Source organism: Vigna unguiculata, chromosome 9, assembly GCF_037176805.1.
Source record: "Vigna unguiculata cultivar grain cowpea cultivar isolate G323 ecotype 2 chromosome 9, ASM3717680v1, whole genome shotgun sequence".
Taxonomy (NCBI): Eukaryota; Viridiplantae; Streptophyta; class Magnoliopsida; order Fabales; family Fabaceae; genus Vigna; species Vigna unguiculata.
Genome location: NC_140800.1, coordinates 12,632,501 through 12,658,785, shown reverse-complemented (window position 1 = coordinate 12,658,785; position 26,285 = coordinate 12,632,501). Strand labels below are relative to the sequence as shown.

General features: G+C 32.6%; 1 protein-coding gene, 3 non-coding genes and 1 pseudogene across 6 annotated transcripts; 1 reads left to right on the top strand and 4 right to left on the bottom strand.

The window, feature by feature from the left end:
* Window positions 1–5,840: 5,840 nt before the first annotated feature.
* On the top strand, window positions 5,841–11,041 carry LOC114164765 (D111/G-patch domain-containing protein). 3 transcript variants are annotated; one of them, XM_028049525.2, is made up of 11 exons: window positions 5,842–6,065; window positions 6,788–6,893; window positions 7,004–7,160; window positions 7,281–7,334; window positions 7,456–7,516; window positions 7,603–7,724; window positions 7,798–7,989; window positions 8,063–8,335; window positions 9,240–9,460; window positions 9,826–10,044; window positions 10,465–11,041. In XM_028049525.2, the coding sequence occupies exons 1-11, from the start codon at window positions 5,983–5,985 to the stop codon at window positions 10,555–10,557; spliced, it is 1,581 nt and encodes a 526-aa protein (XP_027905326.1). In that variant the 5' UTR covers window positions 5,842–5,982; the 3' UTR covers window positions 10,558–11,041. The 3 variants fall into 3 exon arrangements, with proteins under 3 accessions (XP_027905328.1, XP_027905326.1, XP_027905327.1); XM_028049527.2 differs by lacking the exon at window positions 9,240–9,460 and having other exon boundaries at window positions 5,841–6,065; window positions 8,063–8,319; XM_028049526.2 differs by lacking the exon at window positions 7,281–7,334.
* Window positions 10,605–15,004, bottom strand: LOC114163458 (FKBP12-interacting protein of 37 kDa-like; annotated as a pseudogene).
* Window positions 15,005–25,049: 10,045 nt separating this feature from the next.
* LOC114164933 (small nucleolar RNA snoR77Y) lies at window positions 25,050–25,125 on the bottom strand. The gene has a single exon (XR_003599667.1). It is a non-coding gene; the product is annotated as a small nucleolar RNA snoR77Y (small nucleolar RNA).
* A 61-nt stretch (window positions 25,126–25,186) lies between these two features.
* On the bottom strand, window positions 25,187–25,343 carry LOC114164941 (small nucleolar RNA snoR2/U65). Its single transcript, XR_003599675.1, has one exon. It is a non-coding gene; the product is annotated as a small nucleolar RNA snoR2/U65 (small nucleolar RNA).
* Window positions 25,344–25,407: 64 nt separating this feature from the next.
* On the bottom strand, window positions 25,408–25,533 carry LOC114164928 (small nucleolar RNA Z112). Its single transcript, XR_003599662.1, has one exon. It is a non-coding gene; the product is annotated as a small nucleolar RNA Z112 (small nucleolar RNA).
* Between the last annotated feature and the right edge of the window lie 752 nt (window positions 25,534–26,285).

Genomic DNA, 26,285 nt, shown 5'->3' with positions numbered 1-26,285 from the left:
GGATGTTACACCTTATGTATGAATTTTTTTAAAACAAATTTGAATTTATCCCTATTTCATTATTTTTTTGAATTCATGGAATCATTCTACTTTGAATTTTTTTTTTACTTTTTGAAATCATTTCTTTGGTCTAATAAATTTACTAACGAACACTTTTTTTAATCATTTTTTTGAAACACTATTTGAATGACATGCTTGAAATTGCCAAGGACTTGAAAAGGCTTGGATGAGATCATGAAGATTAACTAGGGAGTTCCCCAATTTGAATTGGTCTCAAGGAATAACATGTGTTTGTACTTGCTTTAGTTATTGATGGTATGAAGGAAATGATGGGGACTTCAAAAATTTGCTCTAATGTGAAAGCCTAGGATGGTCTTACAGTGCAAAAGCGTTTTTGGCTTTTCCCAATTGAGGAGATTGATAACTGACGGGGTCTTCGCAAGTTGCCCCTAATGTAATCACAGTCTTCAATGTAAATAAATGTCCCAATTTAGAATGAATGATGGGAATATATGAATTACAAACAAAGTGACTGCCCTAGTTTGGGTTTAGGATTGATAAAGATGAACTATTTTAAGGTTGATCAAGGTTTAGACTTAGAGCGGGAGATATTGTAAGAGTAAAGATGGAGTTTCATGAAGAATGAATTGAAGGAGACAACCCAAATTTAGCCTAATTGTCTAATTACCCGTGCTAATTTTGAAGCTTTGAAAACATGTCACCCAAAGCTAAATTGCCCCAATGTCTAAAAACAAATCTCTAAACACACTTTCTCAAAAAAATTTATCATGTTTTGTTTGGAACAAACCTGTTAGCAAATCAAAATTTTCCTCTAAATTAAAACCTTCAAAAGATAACAATCAATCTTTGATTTGTGTGAACTTTATTAGGCTTGTATCGTGGCCAAGGCTAGGGGTATGAAAGTAAATGATAGTAAGGGCCCAAAAAAGTTATGTGAGGGTTGTTTCGAACAAGGATCTTTGAATAATGTTTGATTCAATATTTGTTTGACTTCATTTTGTTCACCTTTTGCTTATCTTTTTCTTTTCTTTTCTTGATATAACCGTTTCTTTTGTTTCTTTTTATTTTTTGATATTTTTATATTGGTGAACTACCAGTCGGATGAAGCAAATGCAAACATTATGTCAACCCTAGAGTCTAAGGGTGACCCTTGTTTAGGGTAATTTGAAAGAAAATTTTATTTTGTTTTTTTAAGGCTCAAATTGGGTAACAAATGATGATTACTTTTGTTTTTTTGTTTAGATAAAGGAAACATGACCACACATCATTTCAAATCATGGTTGTTTTTCTCAAAAAATTTAATTCATAGGAAAATAATTTATTTCATATGACAAGATGCCCCTTGTTTTATTCTTTTTTGCTCACTTTTTTTGTCTTATTTTTGCCTAGACTATCTTTCAGAGTTTTTAGTCCACCAGACTTTTCTTCACTTTTCTTTTTTGTTTTTTGTGTGTTAAAAGAGTTGTTTGTAATCATCCTAAGACATGCCCCTTTTTGTGATAATCCTCATGAAAAAAATGAAAAAAAAGGTTTATGGTGAAAGAGAGATAGAAAGGGAGATGGATTTGAGCAATTTCATGTATGCAAGATTAGATGGATGTTTCAAAAGAAATGATAACAAATAATATTTTATTTTCCGATCCCTTTTTTTCCTTTTTTTTCAACTCTCTTTTTTTTCCTGTTTTCTCATTTTGCTAAAAGTTTGAAAATCTTTGAAGAAAAAATTATTTCACCTTTTTTATTTACTGTTAATTAAAAAATATTTATTTTTTTTGTTTTATATTTTGTTTTCAAAAGTAAATTTATTAAACTAGACGAAGGCTCAGAACGGTATCCCTTGAGTTGTGGCTCGAGATAGAGGGTAAACATGTGGTTTTTCCTGAGTTGTGGCTCGGAAGGACATCTCTTGAGTTGTGGCTCGAGATGACGGATGAACACGAGAAATCCTTGAGTTGTGGCTTGGATTGGTGAGTTTGCCAGCGTGAGTGTACGAGTTCTAGCTCGTATGGATGGATCTAGAAAGATTGTCCTCCTCGATATGTAGCCGACGAGTTTGGTAGTCTTAGGACATTACGAACTATGTTCGTATTGGGAACTCCATCTAGCATTATGGAGTGTGGTTTGTAGCAGGTTTCCCACACGTGTTCTACAAGTTGTGGCTTGTAGGTGTGGCAACAAGGCATCCTAAGATATTCATCTAAAGACGTAGAACATGGATAACATGATGGTGACCATGTGGTATGAAATCAAAGGATAGAGTTCCTTTGACTTACGTTTGCATATATTGACTGATATTTATATATATATATATATATATATATTTATATATATATATATATATATATATATATATATATATATATATATATATATATATATATATATATGTATATGTAGCTCACCTTATCTATTTGTGATTGGCGATGATCGTGTAATTTGTTACACGGGAGCATGTGATGTTGCAGGTGGATATGGTGAAGCATAAAGCCGAAGCGTGGGCTATATTGGGGATTTTCCACAGAGTTTTATTACTTTATTGATTTTAAGGACTTTGTAAACATTTTATTTCCATCAAAGTTGGAACTTGTAGTGATATTTATAATCTGTGGATTTTGGAATTTATGGAGAATTAATAAAGGTTTTCATTTTCCTTTGTGTTTGGGAAAAGGCAGTTTAAATTAATGCGTTTACATTATTTATTTTATTTTATTTATTTAAAATTCATAATATCTGACCAGATGTTACAAAGAAGGTTCAGAGCCTAAAAAACAAACTCAAGATCCTTAAGAACATGTGCTTAATGATCCACCATCTTTGCGGAGATCCATGAGAGAAAGGAGAAGTGTTATTCCAAATGATTATGTATTATTTCTCCAAGAAAATGAGGATTCTAATAATGATGTGATGGAAGATGACCCAATCACCGCCAAGCCATGCAAGATCCTAATTCAGAAAAATGGATTAAGCAATGAATGAGGAGTATAAATCCATGCAAGATAATAAGGTTTGGGAATTTGTCTCATTACCAGAAGGTGTGAAACCTATTGGTTGTAAATGGATATTTAAGACCAAGAGGGATTTAATTTAAAGAGATTTTCTCTCAAGTTTCATCGAAAGACTCTTTTAGGACAACCATTGCTCTTGTTGCACATTATGATTTAGAGCTTCATAAAATGGATGTCAAGACGACATTTCTCAATGGCAACATTGACGAGACGATTTATATGGTGCAACAAAAAAAGTTTGTGTTAGGAGACCTAAAGGATTTGATTTGCAAATTGACAAAATCCATTTATGGGATAAAACAGGCATCTCATCAATGGTACCACACATTTCACCAAGTGATTCTCTTATTGGGTTTCAAGATGAATGTTGTTAATGATTATTTCATAAATTCAGTGGGAGAAAACATATTTTCCTGATCTTGCATGTTGATGACACACTGCTTGCCACCAACAATATAGACATGTTGTACGAAACCAAGAAATTTCTATCTAGAAATTTTGAAACGAAAGATCTTAGTGACACCTACTTTGTATTAGGAATTCAAATACACCGAGACCAATCTCGAGGTATTCTAGGATTATCATAAAGGAGTTATGTTGAAAAGGTGCTTAAAAGGTTTGGCATGCAAGATTGTAAATCATGTGACACTCTAGTTGCTAAGGGAGACAAGTTCAGTCTCAATCAATGCCCAAAAGTAAATTTGGAAATTCAAGAAATGCAAAAGATTCCTCATGCATCAACTGTATAGAGTTTGATGTATGCCTAAGTATATATGCATTCAGATATTGCATACATAGTTAGGGTATTAGGCAGATTTTTAAGCAATCTAGGAATGGATCATTGGAAAGCAGTGAAAAGAGTGATGAGGTATTTACATAGAACAAAAGAATACATGCTCACATACAAGAGGTCAAGTCAATTAAAGATCATTGGGTATTCTGACTTAGACTTTGCAAGATGCCAAGATAGCTTAAGATCCACTTCAGGTTACATTTTCATGTTAGTTGGTGGTGTAGTTTCTTGACGCAATGCCAACCAAAGTATTACGACTTCATCCACTATGGCTGCAAAATTTGTACCGTGCTTTGAGGCATCAAATCAAGGAATATGCTTGAGGAACTTTGTCACAGGACTGCGCATTGTGAAAGGAATTGAAAGACCACTTAAGGTATATTGTGGCAACAAATCGGTTGTATTATATTCGAACAAGAATAGTAGCTCGAGCAAGTCAAAGCACATTCACATCAAGTTCCTGGTTGTTAAAGAAAGTGTACAAAGTTGACATATTTCCATAAAACACTTGGGGACAAACTCCATGATGGTAGATCTTCTTACTAAGGGACTTCCACCCAAGGTCTTTTATAAGCATGTTGCTCATATGAGTGTTTTACTTTTTGAGGAATCTTTGGTTTATTGGGAGTTAGTAACTTTTTTGTATTTTATGTTCTATGTTTAGTTTCATGTATGCATACATTGTCTTTTGGACACTTGTGGTTTAATAAATATATGATTTATTATTCAGAAATTACACTTGGTATATTAAGGTTATTATATTGATCTCATTGAGATAAAGTAAGGACTAGTTCAAAATAGACGTGTATAGGTCACTTTCACGCAATATTTCATGCTTCACATTTCATAATGAGTCCATGGCATTTGATTTTGTTAGCATTAGTGATCATTGTGAGGTTTAGTTGTGATTGATGCAATTAAAACTGTTTTGGTTTTATATGTAGATATAATCAATGGACGAGATATTTTGAATATACTCAAAGTATATAATGGCATTTTTGAGCTTACACACACGTATGCACGCACGCACACACACACACACACACACACACACACACATATTTGTATGTATACATGTTATATAAACTCCAGATTCATTCCATAGGTATAGAATTCAAAAAGGAATTCAAATCCTTTACTAACATACCAAGGCTCTTCTTCTCACTTTGAGAAGCTCCATCTGATTTGAAGAACATAAAAGATAAATTAATCACTTTATGTGCAGATAATCATGAAAAATGTTCTTATCCAAGACCTTTCGAGAAAAGCTCAGAATTCTTTGTTCAACTTCCCTTTAAGCTTAATGAAGATGCTAATCTAACAAAGGCCACTCATCCAGGAATGTCCCCTCTTGTTCTACAACTAGCTAGGAAAGAATGCAACAAATAAAACTTATTGAGTCCCCTATTTTTTAAAACGATTAAATTTTGTCATCTTCATTTTGAGACTAAATTATAATTAAGCTTAATTACTTTTTATATATACATGTTAAAATATATTTTTTTATAATTTATACATCAATCCAACCCACCCACCTAACTACTTCAATTGTTTTATGTTTTACACTCCACTTAATTTTTTTTTTCAGTTTTAGTTCGTGATTTGATGTATAAATTTTTTTAAAAAATAATATATAAATTATAATTAAACTTAATTATTAATTTAGTCTCAAATTAGAAAGTATAAGATTAGATGTTCTAAAAAGTATAGGATTATGTTGAATCAAAATTTTAAATAAAGAAATTAAATTGAAAATTTGTTAAATATTAAACCTTTGTAATTAATTAGAAGACTAAATTGAACGTTTTTAAAAATTTGGATTAACTCAAAAATAATTAAAAAACCAAATAAATAAATTAAAAAACTAAATCATTAATTAAACCAAAGTTCAATTTTTGAATAACAAGAATAAAAAAAGGTTAATAATTTACATATGTCATAAATTTTAAGATTTCAATAAAAAGAACTTAGTTAATATATACGATTAATTCCAGACAAATCACTGGTTATACACCTAAATTAAAAACTTGTTGGTTATACACTTAATTAAAAAGTTAATGTACCTTTTGAGAAGGGGAAATTGGGTTGGGCCGAGAAGCATGAAGAAAATAGTGTGGAGATTCCAACGCCGACGAGAGATTCAGCCATTGAAGTGCAGAAGCTATGGACGGAGATTCTGAAAATCGTGAAAATAGTGATTCCACCTTTGTTTGGGATCACAAATCGCAGCTTTACTTCCACGCTAGGTTTTCCTTTCACCCCTAATTTCGAACAACATTTCTCACCAAAAAAGTCAATCATTATTCTGTTTGCTATTAATCCTTAACAAAGCCATGTTCGCGTTTTAATTATTCATTGCATAGGAATTCTGCAAGCTATGGTTATTCATTCTTTCATGCAGTTTAATTTGTAGTAATTCGTATTTTTGGAACGTTAAAAGTTCATCGTGTAGTTGTGCTTGTTTATATCTGCTGAGCCTCTGAACATATTGCGTGACTCCGAAGCTATCACGTTGTTCAAATTAGCATTTAATACTGTAATTGTTGATGTGGATGGAATGAAAACAGAATGGTCAGCTTCTTCTACCACTCTGTTTGATATGAATAGGAATGAAATAATTACTCTACCTTTCTACGTTCTTATGCTTGGTATGTTAGAATTGACGAAAAGAGAATATGATGCAGAGCAATTGCTGTTTTTTTAGATGAAATTAAATGGGATTGGGAATGAGCTTTTTCTTTCCAACATCCTAATCAAACACAGGAATGACTTATTTGATTCCCCGCCCTCCAACATAACAGATATTTCCTTTGATTTTTGATTTGGTTTGCGTCTGATTGTCTGTACTGACGTAAATCATGAATATAACGAGCTACTTTTGTTTTTATATGTTGTTAGTATAAAGTTGTTGTCGTTAACTTCTCCCCCCCTCTTCATTTGTTGAGGAAATGTGTTTGAATTTGTGCAGTAGTGGATTTTACCATGACCCTAATGCCGGCTGGTATTATAGCAGCAGAGATGGTGCTTATTACAAATTCGAGGACGGGAATTATGTACTTTTAGATTCCAATAAGGTTGGTTGGAGTTGGACTTCTAAATAATCTATTTAACATTTTTTTCCATAGATAAATTCTTAAATTAATGTTTTATGTTATAAATTTAGTTTGATTGCTTGATGTCTTAGGATGATAGTGCAGACACATATATGTGCAAGGAAACTACCACAGAAAGTCCTCAACAATTCTGTGATGGCAACGACAATGAGGATTATATTTCCTTTCTTGAAAATAGATCTGAAACAAACCAACAGACAAGAACCCTGGCTAATGAAACACGTGATGGTATGCATATGAACTTGCAACTGTGTTTCTGTATTTGCATTAATTCCCGACAAACATGCTATAAAAAATAATCTTGTCAACAATATTATAGTATAATGATGATAGGTCTACGGTATGCAGGGACAGGGGGTTGCTACCAAGTGCCGTCTTGTCATATCCCCATATTTGCACTTTGTTTGTATTAATATAATAAACAATTGGTTTTCTACTACTCTCCGAACATTTTGATGTTTCAGATGCAGCAATAGTTAATATGAGTAACTTAATTTATCTTAAGTGTCTGTATTTGAAACAGATGCCACAAATTCTGGGAGTAGTCCAACTTGTGAAAAGCCACCTCCACCACCATCAGAATGGTATCCAACTTGCACATCCTTATTCCATTGATGATTTTTACCTCTACACTTTTCATATGTAAATTAGTCACTTTGCCAACTAACAGGTTAGAGGACACACTTATTGATCTTTACTTGTCTGGCTACAAGAATATAGCCGTAAGTGAAGCTGATGGAGTGACAGTGCCGCTTGAAACAGATGATAGATATAACTCTTTAGCAGCTGATGGTTTGTACATAACTTCTATCTTTTTTTTTTGTTATGTACAGTTCGTAAATGAATTTGTTTCCTGAATGTATAGCTTACAGCAAAACTTATGAAGTGGAAGGTGAGTGGAACCCAAACCAAGTAGGTGAAAATGGCTTAGCTGATACTAAAAGTACTGTAGATGAAGGTGTAGCTTACAACAATTCTTATGAACTGGAAGAGGGTGAGTGGGTCCCGGACATGGAGGATGAATGTGACATAGCTGATAAAAGTACCATAGATGAAGGTATTAAATCGACTTGACTATCTCTTAAATAGACTTGGTCTATCTCTTAAATAGTCTTGATCTATCTTTACAGGTATGTTGTTGGATGAAGAGAAATGGCGAGCTCAATATGGTCAAGTTACTGAATCAGGGAAAGATTTGGTTTTAGAGGTTCCAATTGTGGACTTGTGGGATTGGGAAATGGTTACGAGATCCAAAAGAGATGAAAAAGATAAAGTGGCGAGGTTGGTTGGAAGATTGGTGAAACCATCTGCAAAACAACATCCATCTATCCCTTCTAGTGGAGGGAAATTAAGATCTGCTCCCATCTGTGAAGCACATTTAGATCTGGTACGAGTTAGAACAGGTTTGCATTTTACTCTAGTACTTGTTAGTACTTATCAAACACCCTGTCACGAGTAGGGATGACAATGGGTGACTATTATTTCTCAGGTACCCGGTAGATTATTTTATACATGTGGATATCCATGGATTCTTTTCTTTTTTCTTTTTTAAAATATTTTAATAATAGGCACTTTTAAAATTAAATAATAAGATTATTTAATTTTTTTCTTTAAGATATAAACTTATAAAACATTGATCTTTAAGTATAATCCAAATAAAATTGCATCATAAAATATTAGTTCAAATAAAATTAATCTTTCTAAAAAGTAAATTCATATAGCATTGCAAAATATAAGTGTAAATAAAATTAATCTCTTCAAAAACAATTTTAATTCTACAGGTCTAAATAGAAACGTAAATATTTATAATAAAATTATTAATCATTCTTCTCAATTCTTAGCATTTTCCTTGTCAGTGACTTTATTCTGATAGCTTATTCCAGAAGAAAAAAACACTAAAATCAAATGTGGGTATATGCCGATTAAATATTGTGATACCTCTGCCTGCCCCATTAACAGGCAGGTAACTAAAATATTCATGCCCATTGTTCACTAGTATCCATTAAACGTACTTGTTTGATATAGCAGATTTTACTTGTGGATATCTACAAGTGTGAATTTTGTCATCCTTAATAAGGAGATTTAAGTATTAAAAAAGTGATAATGAAGGCATTTACTCACATGTAATTCAAAAAATGAAAAACTTTCTTGCTTGTTTATCTTTCCGATACAACCTGTCATAAATTTCATTCTCATGGATGAGTGAGCAGTTTTAAAATGAAGCAGTATTGGAATTTTCAGTAAAATGATAGAGCTAGAAATACAACCTGGGCTATAAATACATTGCTTATCATGTTCTTTTACCAGGACAAGTGTACAGATTGCGAAATCCTAGTGCAAAATATATGGCTTCATTATCAACTTATGATTCTTCAAATCCAACAAAACATTGGGATTTTCCCCAGCTATCACCTACTAGAAAAACCACTCAGCTCTCCAAGTCCAGTGAAAGCTCTGCTTCAGTTTCAGATGATATCCCTGTAGAGAAGGATTTGTCTGCGTTACCAAGTCAGCCCTCTGCATCTAAGGTGTGTAGTCTGATGTAGAAATCAAACAAATCGCTGCATTTTTCTTAATTTTATAGTAGATAAATGGATGCACAACTTCTCGAGAAAGCACTTAGGATGACAAAAGTAGTATATGTAACAAGTGGGCCATGGCTTATAAATCTTCCTTTCTCATAACATAACTGAGTGGAAAGTGAGCTCTTCAATAAGAGTTGTGGGTTAGGGAAGTTAAAGGGATCGAATAGGAAAGAGAAAACATAGAGATAAAGGCTCTAAACTTGTGTTTCCCTTCTTCCATGATCACATTTCTATAGAACAATTGACCACATGTAAGGATATATCCAGAATCGGTTAACCTTCAACTCGTTTTTTGTTTGCTCCTACAGCAAATTAAACATCAATACAGAGATAGGGCTGCTGAAAGAAGAATATTGCATGGTGGCTTTGGCACGGGTCCAGGACAGAAGAATCTGTCAGATGTTTATAATACGCCATCTTCACCTGATGCTGGTTGTCCTCAAGAAGCTGCATCAGAGGCCTTGGAGATGTCATTTGGAGCAGGTAGTTATGCCAGAAAACTTCTGAAAAGCATGGGTTGGAAAGAGGTATCTTCATACTTTATTTTTTTCTTAAATCTTCAGAATTTTCATTATAATTTCAGTTTTTCCTATGCCATAAACTTATAGCTCAAAAAGCGCCACACCATGAGAAAGACAGGTGTATTGGAATTTGGTAATGTGGTAGGTCTTGTAATGAGCCACCAACACCTATGAAAAATAAAAGTTTAATTTTCATACACCAACAAAAGAATAATATTTCCATCGTCAATTATTAAAAATCATTTCAAATATGATTTTTACATGACAATCTATAATTACACTATCCATAAGAAAATAGTCGTACCTTGTTTAGGAACCTTTCTCATCACACCATTAGACCATGAATAAACGCCGAGTCGAATCACATATTTGTTGAATGGTTCGGGTTTATGATTGTAGAATAACTGTTTTATATGTTTTGTGCAGGGGGAGGGGCTTGGAAGCTCTACGAAGGGCTTGGTAGAACCTATTCAACCAGTTGGAAATGTTGGCACTGCAGGTTTGGGATGGTCTCGTTGAAACTGACTCACATAGAAAGCTACTTTTAAAAATGCAAAACCTAAACCCTAAACCATGAGTAAAGTAGTGAAATGTAGTATACCATCTTCAACTATATTTCCATTCAAAGCAGAAGCATCCTTATGAACATCAACAGTTAATGATCTAATATACAAGAGTAAAAAAAAATGAAAAAATGGTTTCCTGTAAAAGACTATAATGTCAAATTAGTTTGCAGCACCCCAGCAATTGTCTCATTGTTGTCATTTCTGCATCAAATCTTCATCCTCCAAGTTTTTCTGTTGAAGCTCGTTCTTTAGTCTTTGGACTTCCCGATCCTTCTCTTCAATCTTATCTTGTAATATGAGAACCTGGAATGAAATCCATCTTAGGTAATCCATCTTTGGTTGGATTGTAAAATATAAATTTGCATGTATTGACCAAGAGTAATTAATTGTAACTGTTTTTGGTTATAAAATAAAAAATATCGGGTAATTGTCAAATTTTTAACGTCTTCATTTAGAGCAAGCTATTCCAACAGTACACAAGAATCACGCTATACAGCCAAGCTCTTGGGGTTCAATGAATTTGCACCACGATGCCTGAATTTAAAAATGAAATTTTAAGTGAAAAAAATTAAGATATATTAGGATTTACGGAAGGCATGTAGCATTTTTCATGTGCTGGGAGAGAGATTATGATCTAAATGATATTCATATTTAAAATTTAAAATATTAAAATCTTGATATGCACGTATATATCGCGTTAATATTTGATTATCCGTAAGCCACTCAATATCTTAAATAAACATGTCAAAGTAAAATTTTCCTTGGATGGGTAACGTAGTAAGAATAAAATCACGAAAGATTCACATTTCAAATGTATAATTTAATATTCACAATATACATGTCATTGTCAGTTGCTAATTTGTAAGCATTCAATTTCCTTAATAAAATGTCGAAGCAAAATCTTTCATGAAGAAGAAACCAGAAAAAAATTATTTTGTCTGAGATATGTTGGTATATTGATAATATTTTCTGCACAAACCATAGAGAACATTTCACGGAGTGGGATATTGTTTAGCCTTTTATAGTTAATAAAAAATAAATAAACAAACTCATCCTATCAAACTTTTATTTCGAGGATATTATATTAACAGTTTAATGCCGAATGTTTTTAATCTTTATAATTATTTATTTAATTCATATCAGTTATTTATTTTGTAAACCTCTCTCACAACACAATGGTTGAGTTCCTTTTATTGCAGGGATCGAGAACAAAAAATTCACCATTTCTTCACAAATTGTTTCTTACGACCCAGTCAGGCATTTTTATAACAGAATATTCTGCAATCTCTAAATAAAGAAAAAAAAAGGAGAATAAGATAAAGAAGTGAATACTATTTCATTGGATATTTGAACATCATTGGTCAGTCCTTCCATGTGCTTCTGCAATCCTGAAGTCAATGTCAAGTACTAGTGTTTAATATATTGCAAAAGTATGAAGGTCTACAGATAACTTTTAATCCCTGCAATCTCTAGTTATTCTCAAGAAAAATATAAGACACACACTTCTATCCCAATTCCTACAAGCATTTTAACATCATGTTAAAATCATCCAAAAGATAGCACATTTATGACGGTATTCCTGGCATTCCATACACTTCAAATGATTGATTTTATAGCACAAAACAACAGAAGTTTCCATGTAGCTGGTGCATGAGCCCAAAACAACAAAAAAATGAATTCCATCGAATAACAAACCTTCAAAGTGACTTTTAAGTTGTGAATTCTGTAACTTCTGCAGTGCAAGTTTGGACTCTATTTCATGTATCTGCATACCAAGAGGAAACAAAAATGAAGAATGAAAACATTTTAAACATCAATTCAGTAACAATGAATACCATACCAATTAAGCCTTATTTTTATAGTTGGATACATGCATGCTAGTGTTACATTACTTCATGTTACGAATAAAACACAAATGGGGGAAAGACAGAAGCACCTTCTCCTCAGAAGTTGCTTCTCCAAGCTTCTCATTTTCGGCCTGCAGTTTTCTACATTTATCTATCAGCATCTTTCCCTCCTTGCTTTGGGTAGTAAAACTTAAAGCTGTAATTTCATCTTCCAACTCTTTTACCTTTCTATCCTTCTCGTCAACTAAATTCTATTATCAGATCACAAATCTTGTAAGGAGTAACAACCATGAATACAAATCTATGTCCCATAACAACCGAAAAAACAACCAATTGTGTGTGTGCCTGACAGAGAAAGAGTCAAAGCGAAGTTGAATAACAAACCTTTAATCGGGTGAACTCTTCACGAACCGCTGGATCAAGTAAGAACCTCTTCGCCTGAAAATCATATTCCAAACAATATGAAGGCATTGTAACATTCTAAGAATAAAAAAGAACAAAAATAGAATACAAGATACATCAAATTGCCACATTAAATTTCGAGCTACACGTGAGATGATATAAACAAAGATGTCACGAACAAGTAGCAAATAAGAACAAATTCAGTGATCTAAAGAAATGAAAACTTAATATGATTTTAATACACACAAATTTATCTTTATATTATAATTATTCTTATCAAAAAAAATTTCATTATATTACATCGGCATTTTAAATTGATTTTCTATTTATCATAGAAGATTGTTAACACAACTAGCCTAATTGGGATACATTAAAATTTTAAACAACTCAATTAGGTTATCGATTTGCAAATAATCAAATAAATGATGCAGTAGATTCTAAATAACTGCATGAAGAAGAATCATCAGCAACCATATAGATTTCATTGATCCGCTAAATGCTATATTATAAACTTACCTCCATTGATGGCGGCTTGAGTTGCACTTTCAGATCTTGCTCAACAGACTGGAGTGTAGAAGATTTCAGACAACAATAAGCAAGAAGAAAGCCAAATAAGAACAGCAATACAAAAACGAACGTCAGAAACAACAAAAACAATAGGATCCAATACTAGTGAAACCTTATAGAGACAATTATTTTGATGTTTTTTGTTGTTATATTTAAATGATAAAGGATTAGAGCTTAAAAGACTGCACTTTATATTTTTTTTTTCTACTTCCTTCATAGTATAGTTTCTTGAAGTTGATGCCGGAAAGAAGGATGCATATACACAATCATGCTAATGCTAATGCAGTAACAGACATTAACCTTATTTAAGGTTTTATTACCTTCAACTCACTCATATATTTTTCTCGTTTGGCAAATGTTACCATGAATGCATCTTCCTTTCTCTTTGCTTTCTCAATCTGATAACAAGTAAGAGAGTGATAAAGGACAGTGAAGCCGAATGAATTGATGATGAATTATTTTGAAAAAGAATAAAATGGAAAACTAGATTCTAAACCTGCTGTTTTAAAGACGCTACAGAGGATTTCAAGCTCTGAAGATAATCATTCAACACTTTGGGATCTAAAAAGAAGAAAGATTAAACAATGTTCAGGTATAAATGTGCATAGAAAATAATTGTAAAAAAATTTCGTTCTTAAACAATTAATACATAAACAAACCTGAAGTGATCCCAGCAGGTAAAGAAGGCTCATTTTTAAGTGTAGAATGCCAATTCTGAATCTCCAATTTTGCAGCCTCAAGTTCATTCTGGACATGCATGTTCTTGTCAATATTTATAAGAAAAAAATTCTTTGACAACTTTTATAAAGATAAGATGGTGTGTACAAAAGTTAACTTATGTGTTTCCAAAGAAAAAGAGAAGGTGAAAGATGGTGAGGAACAGTGTTTGTAAAAAAATTCTTGTCCTATTTCTAAGCAAGAAAAAGGTACATAAACCGAAACAACCCTCAGACTTGCGAATCTGTCATGAATTCAAGTCTTGAATTACATCAGTTATAACTAAAGTTTGCTTCCTTAAACGACCAAAGCTCAAATTCTTTCACGCAGAAAAACTGTAAACATGAGAAAGAAGATTGCAAACTATAAAACGTACTTGGCACATCACAAGTGTATCCTTACTGTTCTGAAGACTGCGAAATACAAAAATCAAAAACATATTTTAGACCCAAATAATTATAAACTGCGATCTTGGCATAGTACAATATGCATCACACCATCTATGCCGTGAAATACCTCTCACGCAGTGACAAGATTATTCCTGTTGTTACACCAGAGGCATCTTCAGATTTTGATTTAGCCTGCATCACAATCATGATTTAACTTCTGTCTCTTTTTAAAAGCATATCATTTAGTGAGCTATATAAACAGCACAATCCCTTTTACCCATGCAAAATTCCAGTGCTCACCATGCATGAACAAGTACAATCTCCAACCAACAAAGATCAAGAAAGTAATATCCTAAAACTCAACCAGCATATACTCATAACAACCACAACCCAAGACAGCCAAAAGAAAAATAAAGAAAGAAAAGAAATGACGAGAGGTAGTGGCGCTTACAGCGTCGGTACCAGAAGTGGAAGCCATGGAGTTCAAGAATCCCTTGAACAAAGAGCAAGAAGCGGGGTTTCGAAAAATGACGTGATGATTCGTTCATGCACATGTAGGTATAACTTATAAGCCTCGGGAGCAACTAACTTAACTGAAAAAAAAAACATTACTCCGTGTTTGGTTGTGCAATAACGAAACTTTTGAAAGGCTAAGAATTCTTTTGCGTTGTTAGTTTAGATAGATTGTATTTTAGTGCCTAATTGATTTTGCACAAGAGCTTTAAAACGTAAAAATATAATGAAAGTGCAACAAAAAAGTCCAAGTAAAACGTGAGAAAGCATCAAGAAAGCATATATATGATATATAGTAGCAGAGAAGGAAAAATATAGATGCCATTTTTAAGCGTTCCTCGAAGAAGGATCTGCTTGGTTACCTAGTATTTTACACAGTAGTAGTTAGGGAAGAATTCAAAATAAATGTTATTGTCTTGAGCGAATTTTGAGACGCTAAGAATGCGTGGAACGTGCCATAAGTTATTAAGAACAAATGTTGAGTTATGAAAGGGAGAAGACAAAGTAGCGGAGCCGGTGTGAGAGATAGATAAATTTGTAGCATTGTTATACTGATATGGTGAGAAGCCCAGTATCGGGGTACCACAAAGGACATAGACATTTGTTCATCAGTGTCACTCTGAGGTAAGAACAAAGAAGCTCTATTATTCTAAATTGTGGTTTGATGAAGGTCCCATTCAAGTACCTTGGCATGATGAGTGTAGGAGGATTTGTAACCCAAGACAAAAACAATTTTGGAACCCAATTAAGCAAAAATTATCTGAGGAAAGGAAGATTTGTATCTTTCACGGGTAAAGTGTTCCTACTTAGTTCTGTCCTTACATTTGTACCTCTTATTATATGTCTTTCTTTAAATTATCAACATGCATTAGTGAATACATCATAAGAATACAAAGGAATTTTTATGGGGTTGGGTGAAACTGATAGCAGAATAGCATGGGTTAAAAGGTAGGTAAATCAAAGGGAGAGGGGGTCTTGGCATTAAGGACCTAAAACTATTCAATGTGGCACTTTTGGTTGAGTGGAAGAGGAGATTATGCACGGAAGAGAAGGGATTATGAAAGGATATTTTAGATTCAAAATATGGATCATGGAGGAGTTTGGATGATAAAAAGTGTGGGCAAAAGAAATCTCGATGGTTGTATGATCCTCGAAAGGTATGTGGATATGGTGAAGAGAAAACTTGGTTTGATAAAAGTGTGACTTAGAGGGTAGGCCCTAGAGTACAATAAATTTTTGGAAAGATGTATGATAAGGTGAAAGAGCGTTTAAAGATTCATACCCAAGATTATATGCAAATTCTAACAAGAGAAATAACTATTAGTGAATGTGATAACTGGGAAAAGGATAAATGGGAATGAAATTTTTGTTGGAACAGACAATGGTTCGAATGGGAGAAGCCTCAACTACAACTTTCTATGGAAGATATAGAAAGGATAAATCTAGATATGAGTCACCAAGATACGTGGGAGTGGGTGGATGGAGATGATAATGTATACACAGTCAAATTGGCATATACAAAGCTTCAAAGTAGTCCAATTGGAGAATTATCAGTAGTCTTCGATAGTCTATGGAAGGTTAAAGGTATTCCATCCGCACTTCATTTAGCATGGTGTGTCATGTCAAATAGTGTACCTACAAAGGTCAACCTCAATCTTAGAGAATTTTTATTAAACAATCATGATTGTGCCCTTTGTGGGGATAAAGAATAAAGTATAAGTCATTTGTTTTTTAGTTGTAAAGTTGCCAATAAAGTGTGGAACATGTACAATAGATGGGTAAGGGTTTTGAGTGTACAACAAGACGATTGGTCTAGTAGCTTATGAGATTGCACTACCACCACAACTAGCAAACTCACATAACGTGTTCCATGTATCGCAACTGAGGAAGTACGTCTCAGATCCTACACATGTGCTGGAGGAGGACGAAGTTCAGATTAGAAAAGACTTAACCCTAGACGTTGGGCCGATGCGAGTTCTAGACGTGCAAATCAAACAACCTTTGAGGAAAATAAATTCGTACTGTCAAGGTGCTTTGGGATGAAGGGACACAAAAAGCAACTTGGGAATAAGAAGACAACATGAAGAAGTCATATCCATATATGTTTCTTGGTAAGCAAAATTTTCGAGGATGAAAATTTTCTGTTTGGGGATAATTAAAACCTAGGAAAATAATTATAATTCTAAGGGATAATTGGATGCGAGGAATATTAATTGAATTGATATGCAAGGTCATAAACAAAGGTGGAGAGTAGCATAGTTGGTTAGGGCCTTGTCAAGGGATTGATGATCATGGGTTTGATTCCTTATGTGTGCATTTAAAACAAATATTTTTATATATTATTTTATAATTGCTCAGGTGTCATGTTTAGAATATATTTGGTTGCTTTCTTGAATGCATTGAATGTATGGATGCATTATGCAAGAATTTCATGTATTTCACCTTGTATCTCTGATTATGTGATGAATGTCTTGGAAATGAGATAAGAAGTGTTTATCCTTATGGTAAAAGAAGGTTGGGATTTTGGTGTAAGGGATGCTAAATCATTTTCTTGATATTCTTCAGTTATGGAATGGAGGAATTGTGAAATGCATTTTGGGTTACGTTTTTTTATGTAAGGCGGTGTTAAGCCTTGTTCTCATTATTTGGTGATTATGTATGGAGAATTGGTTGCAATTTAAAATATGGAATTATAAACGGGTAATTTCATTCTTATGGATGGAATATGATAACAAGTTTCTCTAATGGTTGAATTCATGGTGATATTGTGAAATGTACACCAGTGCAGTAAGGGCTTTTTGCCCCGGTTATTTTTCTCATTTTGCCTCAGGTCTGGAACTGAGCATATTGGGGTGAGGCCAAAAGGTACGGTTGTTACCCGAATCCAGAGAGTCCCTTTTCTGCCCCGGGTCCATGAGAACCGAAGCCATAAGATAAAAATATTTTTTTTAATTAAATTTTTCACGGCACAGATCTGAAAGCCAGCTAACGTCAAACCAGAACTAGAATACTTTCATCCCTGCAACACCAGAATCAGAACGCGAACGCGAACCAGAACGCGAGCCAGATCAGAACCCCCATCCCAGCAATGAACGCGAACCAGAATCCCCTATCGACGAACCACCATTGTCGCAGCGATGAACGCGAACCACCACTGCAAGCCATCATCGGCGCCACTGCGACGAACGGCGAGAAGACAGGTCCGGTGACGGTGCAGATTCACGACCTCTGTTGTGGTGACGGTGGCTTTCTGCAGCAACAGAGATCTCGACGGTGGTTCCTCTAGTGGAGCGCGATGGCGATCTCGCAAAAGGTGCTGCCATGGTGGATCGCGTCGCCGCTTTGCAGATCTGGTGCCCTATTTTTGCGTCGCAGTGGTGGTTCGCGTTCGCAATGGAGTTTCACGGTGGCTAGCGTTTAGGGTTCCCATATGGTTCTGTGCGCGCGAGGAAGAAGATGGAGAAGATGGAGAAGATGCAGCGGCGCGCGAGGAAGAAGTAGAGGGGTTCGCGTTTTTGTGCCCTAATTAAACTATTTGGCCCCGGTTCAGTGCCACCCGAGGCCAAAGACGTAACCTTTTGGCTTCGGGTCTGTTCAACAGAAGCATATAAGCACCTTTTGGCACCAGTTTTTTTTTGAACCGAAGCCTATAACCCCTTTTGGCACCGGTTTTTTTTTTTAACCGAAGCCTATAACCCCTTTTGGCCTCAGATTTTTCTTGAACTGAGGCATAAAAGTTGCTTGAAATTGAAAAAATGCCACCGCGCCGTTATATGCTTCGGTTCCTTGCCAACCGAGGCCTATAAGGCGAGGTAAAAATACAATTTTGCACTAGTGGTATCGTTTAGGATTAAGTTTATGGGTAAGGAAAGATATTTTTTTGTGTTTATGATTGCTGTCAATTTTTTTGGTGAATATGAGATGAGATTGATGGAAAATTTGCTTTGATGGTGGGGTTAAGATGTTTAATCTAATTACTTTAATGTTTGGTTTAGATGAATCAATGAGGAAATTAGGAACTTTGATCTTCATCTTGTTACCATGTAAACTTATTTGAGGTTAGAGCAATGGTTATAAATATAACTTGTTTTCCTTTAGAGTGTTAATTATGGTTGAAGTAAGCATGATTTGATAATGGGTTTTTGGTTGTGGTTGCGGAATTTTTGTGAAGTGCAAGGTGTTGGAGGTAAGTTGATTAGAAATTTTGTTTAAAGTATTTGATGGATTGAATTTATCGTTTAGAAAAGTAGAGATGAAATGTTGTATGGAATAAAATTATTTTGTTGTCGTTCTTGAGCATATGGGAAAATCCATGGTGTAATAGCAATTGGAGATGTTTCCTTGTGATGATGAAATTATGGTTTGCTTTGGAGTACTATGATTTGGTTAAATTTGAGGTCTTGGATAAAGTTAGTGGAGTGAATATGGTTCCTAAAGGTACTGTTAATTTGGGTTCATGTGTAGTAAGATTTATGTGTTTATTAAGAGTCTATCAATTGTGTCAATGCTTGGGTGAATTTTAGTTCTTAGTTTGCTTCTTTCATTTTCGAAGTCAAATCCACAGGTGTGGAAAATCCACTAGTCACCTATAGGACTTGTTGTTTTGTTGTTGTGGTTTGTTTTAACATGGTGTTATTGTTGGTTTAAAAATGTGGTTGCTTCTTTACTATTTGGTGTAGAATTTTTGGGTGAGTTATATGTTAAAAACCTTAAGTGTAAGGAAATAATGCTTGAGTTATGATATGATGATGATTTATGATTAATCTTATGATAATGTGACATGATATGATGTAATTGCATGATGAGTTGATGTATGTTTGAACTTGTGATGATGTATGATCTATATGGGTGTACATATGTGATGAGATAGTATAAACTCTTTGATAGTTGTAAAGCTAGGATGATTTTTTTACCTAGAAGACTTTGTCAAGTCAGGGTAAAGGGGTTGCGTTCCTTTGTAAGTCTTTAACATGAACTTAGCAAGAGAGCTCCACCCAAAGATTTGTCGAGCGGGTGGAGTTGTTGCTAGTAAGTCTATGGAAAGCAAAGGAAAAGACTTTTCTAAGAAGCGTTGGTGCGCATGAAAGGTATAATGGTTAGTTATGAGAGAGTGACATACCGTTAATATTACTTGGTGATAATATTCTGATGAGTTCAAGTTGTGGTATTGAGAACATGTATTGGTGGAGTTTTCTTTTTTGGTTAAAATACCTTTTTGGTCCCAATTTTCGTTAAGTTTTTTTCAAATAAGTCCTAATTTTGATTTTGTGTTCAAATAGGTCCCAATTTTTGTCAATTTTGTTCAATTGGGTCCTTTTTTGCTAACACCGTTTAAATCATTAACGGCCATGAACAGTGACTGCCACATGTCACTTCGTGGTTTTTTTGAATTTTTTTTATTTTTATTTTTAAATTATTTTTAAATTATTTTTAAATTATTTTTAAATTTTTTTAAATGTACATGTGTCAATCCAGTAGTGTGCCACATGTCACTTCGTGGTTTTTTTGAATTTTTTTATTTTATTTTATTTTTTTGATTTTTTATAAATGTCCACATGTCAACCCAATAGTGTGTCACGTGACAAAGTCAATGTTCTATATTCAATTTGATCCCAATATTTGTTATTTTTGTTCAATTAGGTCCCAATTTTTGTTAACATTAACCAATTTGGTCCCTCCACAAATTAAAACCAAATTTAATTTTTATGTTAAAATTCACATTTTTTATTAAATATTTTTATATAATATATTAAAATTCACATCATTATAACTTTGATATAAAAATTAAATTTGGTCACATCTTTGATAGGGACAAAATTGGTCAATTTTAAACAAAAATTGAGACTAAATTGAACAAAAATAACAAATATAGGGACCAAATTGAATATAAAACATTGTCTTTAACATGTGGCACGCTACTTGGTTGACACGTGGACATTTAAAAAAATTTTAAAAAAATTCAAAAAAATAAAAAAAATTCAAAAAAACCATGAAGTGACACGTGGCACGCTACTGGGTTGACATGTGTACATTTAAAAAAAATTAAAAAAATTAAAAAAAATTTAAAAAATAAATAAAAAAATTCAAAAAAACCACGAAGTGACACGTGGCAGTCACTGTTCATGATCGTTAATGATTTAAACGGTGTTAGCAAAAAAGGACTTAATTGAAAAAAATTGACGAAAATTGGGACCTATTTGAATACAAAACGAAAATTAGGACTTATTTGAAAAAACTTGAAGAAAATTGGGACCAAAAAGGTATTTTAACCTTCTTTTTTTATGAATGAGTTATGTTACATTATAATATGCTATGTGTGTTACATGTTAATATGCATGTTATGTAATGTGATACATGGTTAGCTCACCCTTGCATGTTTGTGGATGCGGTTTCCACTTGCGATGATCATATGACTTACGTTGTACGGGAGTAGAAGTTGTTGCAGTTGGAGAGACTTGGCTGTGAGGAGCTCGTGAGGCAGCTTTGGGGAGTTTTGATTTAACCTTTGAAAAAAAAATGTTATGAAAAAAAAATGTAATAGTGTAGTGGTTGAGTTCGCATTTGAAGGATTTGAGATTAAGTCTCACTTTGACAATTTAAGCTATTGGTTTGGAGGAACGATATATCTATATTGATGAATAAAGAGGTTTTGAATGAGTTTTTTTATAAGTGTTATTTTTAATAAAATAATTGTGAAAATTTCCTATTTAATAGGATGGTAACGGAGGTTGTACTTCACGTTTTAAATGAGAAAAAAATTTACATTTGACATCTCGAAAAAGGTGTTATACATATCATAGTCATTCGCAATAGTATATGGTTAGACAGATTAGAAGGTAGTTGTCTGGCTTGAAACATGTAAGGAGGGTGTTGAGGGGGGGTGGACTAATTTTAATACCATAGTTCGGGTTTCTTGTTCTGTTTGTAGATGTGGTGATATACGAAGGATGAATTGGAATGTGGAAGAAACAAAAGTTGTTCACTATTATAGAAAGACCACGAAGACACCACGTGTTATCTCAATCAAAGTGCAATAGGAGTTGTCCCAATTCGAGAAAGCAAACCACTTCTATGACGAATCTCAATGTATTAGGTAAACATTGGTGTGCAAATTCAGCAAACAAAAGTAATCATATAAGATGGAAAAGTAGACTTAGATAACATCTCAAGGATAAATGCTTACTACCCTCTGTTCAGAATGAGTATTTGAATGTATAAAACCTAGATTGGATGATTTTAGGTAGGAATATTTGAATCTTATTTGTACAAGTCCAAACAATGAATTATATAAAGACTTTATGACAAGAAACTCTATACATGCATACAGGTTGAAGTACCCCAAGTACTTTAATATATATATATATATATATATATATATATATATACTTTGTCGATAAAAAAAAACTTTATTTTAAGAGGAAACTTAAGAATTATGTGCTTGAGAAGATGGTTGAAAATCCTAATTCAAACGATGCTAGCATTTAGATGCAAGATGACCAATCTTGTGATAGGTCTAACATTAAGGCCAAGACAAAGTGTGAGTAGATGACTGCCATGTCCAACTATTCGAATTTTTGGAAGAAAAACGACCAAAGTGAGTGTTGTTTGACGATTTTTTTACATAAGTGGGGTAGTTTGCCTAAAAATACGAAAATGGACAAGTTTGAAAAAAAAAATATAGATCATGGGCTAAGTTGTGTAGACTCCACATTACTTCAACTTCAGATGCACAGTAGTTGTCAAGAGTCATGACGACTTCAATGTTAATATTAATTTATAAAAAGTGATAGTTAAGATAACTTGAGTATTAATGTTTTATACTAATGTCATCAAGAATCACGACGATTCTAGTACAAAATATTAATATTAAAGTCGTCATGACTCTTGACAACTTCACATTTTTTAAGTCATCATAAATCCGCATGACTCATAATATGTTTTTGACTTGCCCATTTTCGTAATATCCGAACAATTTTTTTTCGCATATGTAAAAAAAATACCATTGTTTGAGTGTGTAATTTTAATCTTTAGTGCATAAAACTTAAATACAAGATCGAAAGGTCAAAGTATTTCTTAATATAGGTTCACTAAAAGATAAAATAGTCTATATTTAAAGATTTCTTATATTATTATTATTCAATCAAAAATATTAATCTATACACCATGAGAGAATGCACTTGTTTTATAATTATATTTTGAAGTTTTTCTTCTAAGATCTTTTTATTTTAAGCAAATAAAAATAAATTTTATTATTTAATAATATATAGATCAATAAAAACACAATTTTTCCACTTAAAGAAGTAACAATAAATTAATACAACAACAAATATTTAATGATTTCAAATTCAATATAAATCTTCATCAAATATTTATTTCCCTCCCACAATTATCTTTAAAACATTCTTAAAAAACTATTCATTTTATAAGATTATTAGCCTTTTACAATACCTATTTAACAAAATCCTTGTACAATATTTTTTTATTATATCACACTCGTAAAGTATAAAAATATTTAATACTTATTAATTAGAAGGCTATTACTTCCTGCACCCCTCAAATTTCTTTCTGCACTCAATCAAATGTGTGAAATATTAAAACTAACCTTAAAGGTGTTTTAATGATTTAACCCTATGCATTCTTCTGGAGTTGCACGTTTGGTCCCTTTAACCTCACAGTTGCAGGAAGCAATTGCCTAATTAGCATTATACAGAGGACTTTTCCTATGGGACCAAAAGTAATCTAATGCCGAAATGATTCAAGGTTTTATTCGATGGCTTTAGATCCGTATTTTATGATTTATATAGGTTTTTGTTTCATTTTTTTTTTCTAAAATCGTAAGATAATGGTACGTGTTTATATCATTATTTGTTGATAGACACTATGAATGCTAAAAATAGTAAGAAAATTAAACATGAACCCTAATACTCAGCCTCATCCACATGCATTAACTCCATGTTGCTTATATCCTCAAGTCTTCATTCACAGTATAACTCCCTCACAATGACAAACACAAAATGTTGCCTTCCAATTACATTGTTCTCTATTTTCCTTGTCCACCATTCTCCATTTTTTCCAAGTACATACGACAGTCACTTCTTTAAAAATTATTTATTATTAAATAATAATTTGTTCTTATTCAATAATAATTATTATTATTTTATTACAGTATTCATAATAAAGATATTAAAATAGATTTTAACTTCTGAGTCAACTTGGCTCACCACAAATTCAAGCAAAATTAGATCAAGAAAAATTTAGCTTTTTCAAAAATGGATTGCCCAACCCAATTAACCCTAGATTCAAACCAGGTTTAGGATGAGTTGACAACTCACTTAACCCAAACATTATTTTATAATGTTTTTTAAAATTTTTTAATAACCATTTATGACTTCTAATTATATAGATTCACAATAGTTAAATTGTAAATTACTCATATTTGAGTAAATTTTATCAAATATTTTGATTATATTTATTTATAATTTAAATATTTAATTAATTTGATTATCATATTATATACATTATACTTTAATCTTTAATTATAATTTTGATAATAAATTACTTAATTAATTATCTTATAAATAAATTTTTTTAAATTAACATAACAAAAATATGTAATTTTTTTATTTATATTTTATTAAATAACACGATAGAAAATATATAATATTATTTCTTAGACTATATAAACACATTTTTAAAAATAATACATCATATACCAATAAAGAATATGATGAAGTCATTAGTTCTTCTGTCATCTCATGAATTATTTAAAAAATTATTTAAATATATGAAAACTTTTACATTGCTAATTCGTTTGTCTGCATACAAGGGGGAACAATAATCGGCAAACAAAGACATTTTAAGCATCAATTCACAAACAATAATAACCATATTATATATTTCGCTCTTCACCTGAGGTATTTATGCACAGCAAGAAAAGTGAAAAAAGTAGCAACACTGAAGATAAATAAATAAAAAAGATGAAACTTGAACAAATTTTCATCCAAGTAATTAGGAAGCCTCAGTCAGCCACAAATTCTCATCAAATATCAGACGGTAATTCCAAATAAAATAAATCATCATCGGCTTCGCCACAAGCATGACAACATAAAACTAAAACAAACAACACAAAGTTCAAACGAAGAATAAAAAATGTAATCGCACAAAACGGCTCCGCAGATCATAAAGTATGAAATCCACAGATTCCTATCAGGATGCGAAACAAACGAAATTCACTTTTGATTTTGGTCCAATCATAGCATCACTGGTCACTGCAATTAAAGCTACCAGCGACGTGGCATCAGACCTAACCCTAGAAAACAAAATTAAAAACTAAAAAAGAATTTAAATAACAACAATTAAGAAAAAAAATACCCTCAGAGACCCGTTCCAAATCACACACACAGCGCCACAAAGAACAAGTTCTTCGATTGGCGCTGCGTTTAGAGTGTCATACGGCACTTCCTATCAATTATGGGAGATCTTCCTCACAGGGCATTTCACCTTCTGCAAGGTCTATGAATCGAACATTCATAAAATTAAGCACAAAATTCTTACTAAGGTCATGATGAAGAGAATCACAAGCTAATGCATACATGAAGCAGAAACAGAGATTGAAGACACTGACATAAGAACTCCACAAGCTATGAGGCTAACCCTAAACACCAAAGTACATGGTTGAAGGCTTTAGGATGTGAGATTTATAGACATGATTACTGTACTGTTAGGGTTAGAGTCGCCCATGTCAATCACATTGGGCTTTCGGTTCTCCCAGTGGCCCAATAGCGTTTTAACTATATGTTCGAGAATATGTTATAGGCAAAGGAAAATTAATTATAAAACGGTTTTTTTAAAAGAAATATTTATAGAACTATTGATAAAATATTTCCATTTTATCTGACTATTTTATTTATATTTAATTAATATTTAAAATTATAACATTTTAAGCCTATAACTATTATTTGAACTAAGAAAATACTAAAAGAAGATAATAAACATGAATATAGTAAAAATATATGTTTACCGGTGTTATTTTTTTACAAAAATAAAAAATAATAAAATTATTGTTGTTGTTGTTTTTATTATTATAATTAAGAAATTAAATATAAATCATTGTTATAATTTTATCTCAGATAGTCTTATTTACTTTATAGATAATTTCATAATTGAAAAATGATTAAATTTTAAAAATAATTGTGGAAAGAAAGATAAATTTATATATATATATATATATATATATATATATAAAA